At 40.4% G+C, this 12,534-nt stretch overlaps 1 protein-coding gene across 3 annotated transcripts in view; it reads left to right on the forward strand.

The window, feature by feature from the left end:
• The window catches only part of LOC124156533 (DNA ligase 4), a 50,619-nt gene that overhangs the window by 18,453 nt on the left and 19,632 nt on the right, over nucleotides 1-12,534 (forward strand). For all 3 annotated transcript variants that reach the window (XR_006864344.1, XM_046531127.1, XM_046531126.1), the window contains 7 exons: nucleotides 691-866; nucleotides 3,789-4,057; nucleotides 4,667-4,827; nucleotides 8,889-9,117; nucleotides 10,289-10,415; nucleotides 11,113-11,236; nucleotides 12,299-12,501. Coding sequence is in view for 2 of the 3 variants with exons in the window: in XM_046531127.1 (XP_046387083.1) it covers nucleotides 691-866; nucleotides 3,789-4,057; nucleotides 4,667-4,827; nucleotides 8,889-9,117; nucleotides 10,289-10,415; nucleotides 11,113-11,236; nucleotides 12,299-12,501 (1,289 nt within the window). In the remaining variant the exon portion in view is untranslated. The remainder of the gene's footprint in view (nucleotides 1-690; nucleotides 867-3,788; nucleotides 4,058-4,666; nucleotides 4,828-8,888; nucleotides 9,118-10,288; nucleotides 10,416-11,112; nucleotides 11,237-12,298; nucleotides 12,502-12,534) is intronic.

The following is a 12,534-nucleotide window of genomic DNA, read 5'->3' on the forward strand; positions in this document are numbered from 1 at the left end:
AAAAAATTCAATATTGTTTATAACAAATTCAAAATTTCAAATCAATTTTGCTAGTGTCCAGTGGCGGATCCAGAATAGAGACAAGGGGGGGTGGCTTAGTGTGGGTTAAAATTCTGGCAGTGGTGGGGGTAGTCAGAAAAAAAATTACCATTCTATCAAGTGTAAATTGGATACCCAAGGGGGGCTAAAGCCCCCCTTGGGTATCCAATGCCCCCCTCCTATAGACCTGCCACTGCTAGTATTTAACACCTTTTTTAGGACTTGGAAGTGAACCTTTCAAATGTATGTATTCCCTGGCTGGATATTTTTGAATTGGCATGCCCCAGTGGGAAGAATTCAAATTCTGCTCACAGCTTTGCTGTTTTTCAATTGAAAAGATAACTTAAACTTGCTGCTGAGCAGTGGTGCAGCGAGGGGGGGATTTTGGGAGATAAACCCCCCCCCCCCCCCCAGAGCTCAGAGAAATTTGTAAGTTTAATCCATTTCACTTAATTAGATTAATATTACTTATAGAATAATATAAGGATTATAAAAATATCCCTCAGAAGGCCGTAAAACTCACCATTTTGAACTATTTATCTTAAATTATTTTCTAAAACCCCCCCCTAGCCTTAATTCCTAGCTGTGCCCCTGCTGCTGAGTGCTATTATTTTTGTATCATAGTAGCAATGACTGATCCTTCTTGGACAGGAATGATCGATCAAGAACTGATGGAAATGCTGAGGACCCTGTCTGCATTGGAGCAAAAATGGCTCATTCGAATAATCCTCAAGTCTATAAAATTTAAATTGGGCACCACAAGCATCTTCAGTGCATTCCACCGTGATGCCAGGGGCCTGTTTGATGTGAGGAATGATCTGGAAAAAGTGAGTATGACATATGCACTAAGTGGTTTCTCTGCTCTTCATGAGGGTCAATTGCATGCTCAGCCAGAGTTTTTCAATGACAGTTTGCGTGAGGTCAAGGTTGCCTTGGCAGAGTGGAAAATGCCACAAAAAGGCACCCAAAAAGAAAGAGTTTAGAAAGATAATGAGAGAAAGGGTATAGTTATGTATTCATGATGATGCATGTCCAAGAAACAGTGTTGTGGAGGAAGGTGAGGGTTTTAACCCTTTTGGTCTCGCGGCAATTTCTGTTGTCACTCCCAGAAAGCTCAAGCCCAATTCCTGAAAATTTCAGTTTTTTTTAATATTTTTTTTCAAAGTTATCTCTGGATATAAGATGCTGAAATTTTGACTTGGTCTTCAGAACATATTACTGTTCAGATAAAATTAAATTTGAATTTTAAAATAGTAATATATTTTTTAATAAGAAATAATTGAACAGATATTATGATAACAGGGCTGATAGATTGGCTTCACGAGGGTTTTAAGTCGAAAACCAAAGGCCAATATATTGGCACCTTGAGCTGCTAAGGGTTAGTGGTACTTTCACTTTCAAAAGTTGGTCCACAAGAGCAGTGAGTGGCGCAGTGAGGGGGGTTTTGGGATAAAAAAAACCCCCAGAGCTCAGAGAAATTTTCAAATTTAATCCATTTTATTTAATTGGATAAATATTACTTATAAAATAGTGTAACCATTAATAAAATATCCCTCAGAAAGCCGTAAAACTCACCATTTTGAACCATTTATCTTAAAAATTTTCCGGGGGAGGGTCCCCGCACCTCCCGCTTACCCTGGCGGGTATTCCATACCCCCCAGACACTCCAGTATTATTATATCGATTATTATAACGATTTCTATACCTGATGATGTCGCCTCTGTGACGAAACCGGTCGTATTGAATAAATCATGTGAAAAAGTACCATAACTTTTTATTGTTCAGAATGGATTTTCACAAGGTAAAGCCAGAAACAATCAAGTTAATTGACTCCAGTATTAGTTGAGCCTAAACCCCTCCCCCCCCTAGCATTAATTCCTAGCTGCACACCTGCACAAGACCAGTGCAGGTGTCTCCAGTGGCGGCTGGTGGTAATTTATCTAGGGTGTGCATTACAGCAGATATGGGATGATTTAATTATATTATGTTAATCCTAATCCATGAGCATCATATTTCGTCGTAATAGAATACATAGCAAGCAAAACATTTTACTGGTACATTCTACCCTAAAAATTGCATGAAAGGAAATAATATTAGCATGCTAATGGAAATAATTATTCTAAACACACCTTTACAAGTGATGGTAGATGAATTTCATTCTCCTTTTCTTCTTCTGAGCGAGCTTGTCTATCACCTTGTCATTGAAACCTTAGATACCATCCAGGAACTTTTTTCAATTGACAACATCGCCAAAGCACTGAGCCTGTCCTCGTCCATCTTCCTACGTAAAAATGTTTCAACACGCTTAAGGGTTGGAAAAGCACCTCTCTGCTTCACTGGTTGTCATCGGAATTGTCACCAGAATTTTCAGTAGTTAATTTCTTTCATTAAATGTGCTTTGAATGTTATTGCCAACAATGAAACCTAGTAGAGCAACGACACTAGAGACTTTCCGGAAGTCCTCGCGCATGTAAATTATTGTTTCAAAATGAGTTACACCCTAAGAGGAAGTAGTGTAGAAAACGGCCATACAGATGGCTCTGTTGCAGACGGACTAGGATCCTGGGCACAGGTAGTGTAGGTGGCGGCTACACCACTACACTACCTGCGAGTCAGTCACCAAAAATATGCGCGTGCGCACTCGCATCGTTTTGAGTCTGCTCCCATCACCCCTTTGAACAGCACATACCCCCCCGCTTACTTCGTCCTGTCCGAGCACCTATATGCGATCGCATAAACCGAATATGCGACCGGCGCGATGCCACGGGATCGCACATTTGTAGAGCGGTGAATTCGAATAGGAGATAGCTGTAGCGTTCGGAGGCTCATGTTTCTTACATATGTAGACAGGATTTTTATCCTTCTCGTTACAAAGGAATAGTTTCCTTTTAAAATTCATTCATCTCTGGGTGTGCACTTGCTAACATGCGTACACGCACGCGCCGCCACTGGGTGTCTCTGCAATTTTCTGAAGTTGATCTTTGCGTAATGCTTATGCGCTCCATTTCTACTTAGAGTCGATTTGATTGGGTCGTGCATATAGGAAACTTGACTATTTTACCCATGCCATAAGGCTGAAGCATGATATCAGAGATAGAAAGGTAGAACCCCCTTCCACAATCAAAACATTCCAATTTTGAAGAAAGACTCGAAGAATTTTTTCAGGAAGAAAAGAGAGGTTTTTCCTCACTGGTGGCTGGGATAGGTCCTCGCCTACCACACGGAAGGTCACGGGTACTGATTTGGTTTATTAAGGCTGTTTTACACTGGGCATGGAATTGCGCAGATTAAAACTGCATTAATTTCTAAAATGGCACGGAATTGCGCGAATGCATGAACAAAATTAGAACGGGCTATTTTGCCATCTCACGTCCACACATTCTCGCATGTGTTCTAGCAATTCACCGCTTCACACGATTTAGACTGCGCCTTCGTACACGTCAGATTGTGCAAGTACGTGCCTCGTGTAAAACGGCCTTTAGAGATGAGTGTATGAGAGGCTGATGGGTGAGTAAGGATTGGCATGCCATAATTATTTCTAAACCTAATCAGCACCCACGCTTTTTTCTCCTGGTGATGAAAAGCGTGTTTTTTTACTTTTGACTGTTTTTGGAAAAAATATTGTTGTTTTTTTGGCCTCTGGGCAGTAGCCCGGAATGTCAAGGGTCCTTGGCTGAATTCGTGGTCAAGGAGATTTTTTTCCCTTCACATTTAATTTGAGTCACTCATCTTACTTTTTATCTTAATAGGTTTGCATCACATTGATGGATCCCGCAGTGAAATTACATGAACTGGAAGTGGAATTGTTTTCCCATGTGACTCCGATGTTGTCCGAGCGAACGGACCCAGCCAAAGTGTCCAAGCTCCTCGAGTCTTCCGCGGGAGGGTCAGGCCAGGCAACTGCTCCCTCTTTGGGTGGCCAGGGAGGGGCGCTCACTCACTTACTGCTCGAGACAAAGTTGGATGGGGAGCGCTTCCAATTGCACATGTGTGCAGGGCAATTCAAGTTCTTCTCTCAGTACGTTGTCTTCTCTTCTGTGTTCTCCCTTAGTTTCTATCAACTCTCTCATTGCTGATGTCAGAAAATGGGCTAATTTTTCTTGTGTTATAGTAGGTAATAGTAATATGTAATGATGAGAAGTTAATTAGCCAGGAGTATTCACACAATTCATAGCCTTCATCACAAAAGAAGAAGGAAGTTCAAGAGTATCACAAAAGTATAAAAACAAAGAGTATTTAAAAAAATGTGTACAAAGATTTAGGGTTTAAAATACAACATCATTTGTGTTATATAATTTGTAAACCAAGTGTAAAGTATGTGAACCTTGAGTGCCTAGAACCTAGAACCTATGAAAACTTTTTGTCAATCTCATCTCATTTTTGTGTCAGGCTGGTCATTCTGGCTGAAAGAGGTGAATTTTAAATGGACAGATGCCAAAATTTGGTAAAGAATATTTTTATTTTGTTAGCGTGCATTGGTCAGTGCAATTTTCAGCATTTTTTAGGTTTTTTTTCTAAGGTCTCAGGAGGATTTATCAATGTCAATAATGATTTCTCATGTGCTACAAGCTTAGCATTTACTCCTTCACTCTTAATCGCTACCACAGTTTTTTTTTGTATGCTTCAGCAATGGATTTGATTACACTGACAACTTTGGCAAAAACAAGTCATGCTCGGGCACCCTGGCTTCTTTGATTGGACCTCTCTTCCACCCTCAAGTCAAAAGTGTTATTCTCGATGGTGAGATGATGGTTTGGGACTTCAAGTACTCCATGTTCAAAACGAAAGGTAATTTTGGGACTTCTTGTGATTAGCGGCACCTACATACATATTAAAGAATCACTGCCGAAGAAAGGCTGTATGTCTCAGTCTAATGTGAAGGTGACTTCAATGCTTTCTTCTGTTTGAACATATTACTCATTTTATGTTCCTTGTAGATAACTATATTAAATAAGTTTTGTAGAGGTCAATAAGGTGTTTTGTAGTTACACTGTGTGTCATGGCATTGCGTATCAACCAAAATAACCTTGCTTGTGAGCGAACATTTGTTGAAATATGAATGATTCGGGCAAGGTTTTCATCGTAGAAATAAGATATTTGCAGATACTTGCTCACGCGCCTTTAATGGCACCATCGCTTCACAGAAGACATACAGAGTACAGTTAGTGCGCACAAATACATAAAAGAGTGTGCCACATGCATAAGACAAAAAAAAACAAAATACACATGAAATTAACCAGCAGAAAACAACAGAAATATAGATTAACTATACAATTTAACACCACCCCTAAAGATATATTTCCATAAGCCCCAGTTTCTGAACTACAGTAAAACTTCGATTTTACGCACTTTGATTTTACATCAAGTCTCGTTTTTACGCAGCGGCACTCAAGTCCGGCCGGAAAGCATAGGGAATTGCAATGGTGAAACTTCGATTTTACATCTTTTCTTGATTTTACGCTGTTTTTTGATTTTGCGCAGCATTACCTCAGCCCCAAAGAGGCTGCTAATCTTGATTTTACGCAGTTGAAATGACGTCGCGCTGTTGAGCGTGAAATTAAAAACATCGCGAATCTAATTATTGCTTCCCCCTGCGCCCTCTAAGTAATATTTCAGGCTCCTTTACGAACGCGATCATCGCTCTTAGTTCAAATTTGCCGTAGAAGGATATCGAAACCTAAAACTTACGGCAATCGCCGTGTATGTGTAACTACTTTTGATTAAGACAGATGATCGTCGGAGATATTAACATTATCACCTTTCGTTTATTATTCGACTTATTGATCGACGCTGTTTATAACATATTTATTGTAATTACAGTAGATGGTCGTTAATCCGGAATTATGAACTACGGAATACCTATCCCAAACGGAGGGTTTTCTAGAATTTTGCTAACGCTATGTTTTCCGTCGCCCCAGCGAAATATAACGGCGAAATGAGCCGTTAAAAATCCTCCCGTGCCAAAATTTTGGCTTCCAAGGTGATCCAAAAAAGATAGTCGTACTTCTAGTATGGACGTAAGTCGATGGTGATTCAACACGATGGTAAAAGCAGCATGCGTTGTCTCTTTCCGCGGGCTAACCCCACATCTGCGGGACGAATGGAGGCGAGGGAAAGTTGCTTGCGCGGCGCACGTATCAGAACTGACTCAACTTGTATCTCATTGTCAGTGGGTTTTAATGAAATATGATTGGAACTTGAATAGCTATTAGTTTAACTCCGCTAGGTGGCAAGCGTTTATTTTTTAACGGAACGGGAGTTAATGCCCTCGGAGAATTACTCGCCTCGTCAATCGTCATGCAATCATTGAAGTCAAATTCAAGACGTGAGTGGTAAGGCAGTCCATTTAAACTCAGGAATGGTTTAGCACCATCAAATCGAAATACAAAAAGTGTCCGGTGTTGTTATCAGATATGGGGAATCAAAATATTACGTGAAGCTGAGTCACACGGCTTGTGAGTCGAAGGTCCCGGCGCTGAATTCGCGGAAGAATGCCGACAGAGAAGCTATTCCCGGAAGAGTCAATCTACTAATGCTAAAATTTCATGGGGAAATGCTTTTTTAATGCGTATAAATTATAAAGAAGGAAAATTGTTCCGGACTATTAATACTTTTTTTTATTCATCACTGGCGGCATGACGGTAGATGCGCCGTTATTTAAATAGCTAACTTTAAAAAAGAGATCAAAACACCGGAAAAATCTGAATTTCCGAATATCCCGGGTCCTGCGTGCTTACCTATGGTATGCTATTTTAAGCCTTCTAAAGATAATGAGCTAGTGTTATCCTGAAAAGTATACTCCTCCTCAATGCCAAATCTTGATTTTACACACTTTGATTTTACACAGTGCCCATATTTCGGTCCCTCCAACTGCGTAAAATCAAAGTTTTACTGTAATTTTTCATGTTTCGGTTTGGTCAATGGCTTTGTTAAGATGTCCGCTGTCTTATCCTGGGTATTTAAGTAATTCAGTCTAACAACATTTGATTTGACAGCTTCTCTCACAAAGTGATGACGAATGTCAATGTGTTTCGTTCTACTATGAAACATGTGATTCATGCACATTCATTTATTTTTGGGCCGACTGGTTGTCATTGAACAGCACAACTGTTCTCTCTTCCCCCAAAATACTTTTATACAGGCTGTGAAGGAACATACACTCTTTTGCTGCTTCGGAGAGAGCCATACCGGAGCAAGCCTCTGTGCTTGACAGGGCAATAGTCCTTTGTTTTCGGCTCTCCCATGAAACAGCAGCACCTGCCAATTTAAAGGCAAACCCTGTGCAGGATTTTCAGTCACGCTTATCACCAGCCCAGTCCGCATCCACAAAACCAACAACACTTTCACCTGTTTTCTTGAACGCTAAGGCATGGTTCAATGTACCCTTTAAATATCGTAGCACACACTTGGCACTTTTCCAGTGCTCCAACCCAAAACAAGTATTGTATCTACTTAGGGTTCCAACAGCATGCAAAATATCTAGCCTAGTACACACAGCTAAATACATCAAACACCCAATCAATTGTTGATATGGCAATTTGCTCACTTCATCAGGCTGTTGCTCAGAACCTTTGAACAACTCATGACTTACTTCCATAGGTGTACAGACAGATTTACACTCAGACATATTGAATTTTCTCAAGACATCTTCTATGTATCTCTTCTGGTCCAACATAATTTTACCATCTTGCCTCTGTACTCTCATGCCCAATACACTCTTTGCCTCACCTAGATCTTTCATCTCAAATTTGGACATGAGTTTCAATTTTAGCATATCTCTCTCTTTTAAGTTGTTGCTGAAAATGAAAATGTCATCAACATACAAAGTGATCACAAGAATAGATTTGCCCTTTTTACAATACACACAAGGTTCACTTTCCAATCTTTCAAACCCCATTTCAGACAAGACAAGATTTATCCTATCGTACCATGCTCTTGATGATTGTTTTAAACCATAAATTGCCCGTTTCAGCAAGCACACTTTGTTTTCCTTCCCTTTAACAACAAAGCCCTCAGGCTGGTCCATGTACACTTTCTCCACAAGATCACCATTAAGGAAGGCTGTGGACACATCCAAGTGATTAATGTCCAAGTTCATTTCCACTGAAAGGGCAATTAAGAATCTTAATGTGGAACATCTCCCTACAGGGGAAAAAGTTTCCTCGTAGTCAATGCCACATCTCTGGGTGAAGCCCCTAGCAACAAGAGGTGCTTTATACCGGTCAACAAGCCCATCGGCATCCCTTTTTACCTTGAACACCCATTTACATGCGACTGCCTTCTTGCCTTTTGGCAAATCCACAAGCACCCAAGCACCATTTCGCTTAAGAGACTCGTATTCAGAGTCCATAGCTGCCTTCCACTGAGCAGAATCTGCTCCATTCAGTGCCTCATCAACCGTCAATTCCTTACCTTCCTTCACAATAGCCTGATACAGGATGTAATCAGGATATTCTTTAGGATGAGGTTCCCTCCTAGGATACCTTGGTTCATCATCAGCAGGATCAGGGGACAAGGATGCCTCAGGGTCCTCCTCTTCCACCAAAGACGACTCTATCCTCAGCTCCTCAGGTTGAATGTCGGTTGGCTGCATAGGCTGCTCACATTCTAGCTCCACATACTGCTCCTCACTGGTCGGCACAGGTACCCATGCAGAAAACCAGCCGAAAACCGCAGAAATATAGATTAACTATACAATTTAACAACATTTAATATGAAACAAAACTATGATACTATATATTGTAGCTCTTAACCGTGATTCTCCATTGCTACTCCCAAGGTGTAAATTTTTTTTAGGTTATGTATTTATTTTGTGGTATTTCATTAACGGGTATACCATTTATTCTCAGGGCATTGCTTTGATGTGAAGAAACTGAAGTGCTCCAAAGTGAATGATGATGGAAATGTGCAGAATCAGCGTTATCAGCCATGCTTCTGTGCATTCGATGTTCTGTACTACAATGGCCAAGTTCTCACTGGTAAACCTTTAAATGAAAGAATTCCTATTTTGAAGTCAATCTTCAGATGCCAAGAGGGAGTCATTGCATACTCTCCTGTGACAAGAGAAGTCACTAAAAGGTATGTTCATTGGCGAGTGAAATTTTCAGAAAATGCTATGACATATCTCGTTCATTGATTCATAGTAATCTATGACCCGTTGCTGTTGCATGAGAACCATTAGTTGCATGGAATGCAGCTTGCAAACGTGAATCCATTGCGCAGATTTCTTCCAGTTCCATTGATAATCCAACCCCCGATCCTATTTACGAATATGCTACTTTAATTTCTCCAGATAAATGCAATGATAGCTGTGATAGTGTCTCAGTGAACCACTGACGTGAATAATGATGGTTATACCCATGTTGCTATGTCTGTCCTATCCCAACCATGTGTTATTATGAAATAATCTGCTTCCTTTTGAATATCTCAAAGCAATTGCGTATGTGTAATGTGTGGAACTTTTGTCTCAACACTACAAGCAACAAGGTGCTCCATTATATTAAGAAAGAATTGGCAGAGAAAACTGATCTATCTGTTGAGATTGAACAGTTGAAAGGGTCTTGTGAGGATTATGCTTCCTTTCGTATATTCATTAGCAGAGGTGTTGGCGATCACTTATGAATTTCGGTCAGAATATGCAGTGGTACATACTGTGGTAACATTTTTTTCCCAAGCTTCGCCAAAAAACTGACGGAATAGCAATGCATGTAAAGGTTCTTTATGATAGCATTCTATGTTTGTGCCGTAAGATTGTGATCTTGAAGTTTTTGTAAATAATTTCAAGCCAGATATTATCTGTCTAATCTTCTTTCTCTGTGTAATAATGGTTCAACTCATAGTTGGATGTGAATGGTAGGTATCTAAGTGTTGTGTTTACAATGGATGGAGTCAATTTTGTGTCTCCAGTGGAAAAAGTGCTCTCAGGCATTGGCGTAATTGAGTGACACACATGATAATTCTTTAGTTTAACTTGTTGGAGCACTAGGTGAGGTGATTGTTTTTCTTTAGTTTGCTGGGGTTAGGGCCCAAATTGGGCCCATTGGGTTGGATGGGAGACAATTAGTAACTTAACCATGATGCTCTTGTTTGACTGTGGCAGCCAGGGTTGGTGCAATGGCAATGGATGTGTAAACACCACACATAAGTGCCAGGGCATCTGACAAAGACCCCCAACCATGCAGTCTTTCTATTAATTGGATAACTTTAGTTGCATGATGATTTTTGATGAGATGTAATGCTCTCTTGGCAGGGAGGATATAGTTGACGCCCTGAACAAGGCTATAGATGCAAGGGAGGAAGGCATTATACTCAAGGAGCCGACATCTTTATACAGACCACGAGAGCGTAAGGGTGGATGGTACAAGATCAAACCAGAGGTGAATTGATTGTGAAACCTAATAACTAATGTTTTACAATATATACCATACTCAAGGTTGTATTAGAGTGTTTTCATTTCATTGTGACTTTGTCTACTTTTCGTGAAATACAGCCATTTAAAAAAGGCATCCACTAGTGACTGAACTTCTTTTCTCCGTATTTTTAACAGTTAGCTCATCAGTTATTGATCAATGATTTTTTTAACATGTAATGGTAAATGGTTTTTTAAATGTTCCTGGTAAAGGCTACCAAGAGATTTCACCCTTAAATTTAAGTGCAAACTGGTGGAAATCAGTCATTTGCCAATTAATGTTGCTAGAATTTTTCCCAAGGGAGTACACATATAACTCTAGTGACTTTTAATTATCTTAAAGTTTTTCATTGAAATGCCTTGATTATGGATACATATGAAGCCCTGAATTCCAAAGTGGCACTTGGCAGGAATGTGGAATGAACAGCTTCCATGCGTCTTATGAGGCCAGCTGTTGTTTTAGATATTTTTCTGTGAATTAATATTAAATACAGTAAATTCCTGCTATTTATGCAGAATAGCTGGAATGATGGCTTTTGGTAGCTTTGAAGAGGCGCAGAAAAATAGTGCAGTCTCAAAACTTTGCCATAATGGAATTTTAGGCTTCATATGTTGGTATCTAATGATATTTTTAAATGGAAGTATTTACCCTTGTTCATCTGCAGTACATTGGTGAGGTGTGTGACACGTTGGATCTGCTCATCATTGGTGGATTTTATGGGGGAGGAAGAGGAAAAGGCATCATCAGCCACTTCCTTCTTGGTGTTGCTGTGCCACCTTCATCCTTGGGTAATCTCACATCACATTTGCTTGCTGTGCTTTCATTGTTATGAACATTTACACAATGCTGACTACACTGTCTTGGCAATCTGAAGTTGGCCTCACACGATCATATTCCATTTATCATTGCACCCGGTGCATCAAACAAAAATGTGCTATGTTTACACTGGATTGCTAGCTAGTAGTGAGTGTTCAAGCACCACAATTTAAAGTATCTGAACAATCTTGAAGTGTTTAATTTGTTTAGCATACCCAAGGAATCAGTGGATATCTTGATATTTATAATCGGCAAGGAAGATGATTTTAATAGTTTTCAATTATTTATTAAATGAATGTGTAATAGATTCTATGAACCTTTGATACATCTGAATATCAAAGCATCAATTATTTTGTATGTCATGTACATAATTCAATACAAGAAGGATGAGGAGCTTCACGTGTCCAAAATGACTGCCATCCCTTGTGAATTAGGTTGTGTGCTTGAGTGTCTACCAACCATTGGTGGGAAATTGAAACATTGCTACTTGTTAGTATACAAAGTTCTTTTTCATTTAAATAATTTTAATAGGCTATTATTATTCTTGCCAGTATTCTAGACTGGTTGATCGTATGACAAGGATGGACTTGTGATCAACTGACTAATGTCCTGTCAAAACTTGCTGGCCCCTGAATGCGCAGAACTCCATTGAGTGGAGTGGCAGTGGTGGGGGAACTTGGGAGGGGAGGTGAAGCGCTTTGGACCGAGTCAAGCTTAAGCCTAGAATAGAATGAAGTCCCTAGCAAAAATGGAAACTTCAATCTACACCCCTGTGTGTTGGTACTTCTCCAAAATAGACTCGCCCATTCCCAAAACCAACGTCCACACTGGGGCCAGGCAAGTTTTGAATGTAGGGTAATATTTCGAGTACTCGAAAGGTAACGTCACCTTGGAGCTAGGGGACCATACTGGCATCCGCTCTGCTGGAAGGTGGATTTTGGATGGTCGAGTTCTCATCTGAGACGGTTATGCACTGTGTATGGAACATCTTGGAGATTACTAAACTAACCAATCCCTTGACTCTCTCTTTCTAGGAGAGGATCCGAAGGAATTTCATTCGGTGGGTCGTGTTGGCTCTGGGTATTCGTTTGATGAACTCGAGGAGCTGTTGGGAAAGATAGCTCCCTACTGGAAAGAGGTGAAACCAAACGATGCGTCGCATGAGCAGGCAGGCATTGTCTGGACCAAGGAGCGTCCAGACGTGTGGCTCCCCCCTTGCAAGTCGTGCGTCCTCAAGGTAGGGGTTCAGAGGGGGCAACCCTCTCCCACC

Source organism: Ischnura elegans, chromosome 3 (assembly GCF_921293095.1).
Source record: "Ischnura elegans chromosome 3, ioIscEleg1.1, whole genome shotgun sequence".
Lineage (NCBI taxonomy): Eukaryota > Metazoa > Arthropoda > Insecta > Odonata > Coenagrionidae > Ischnura > Ischnura elegans.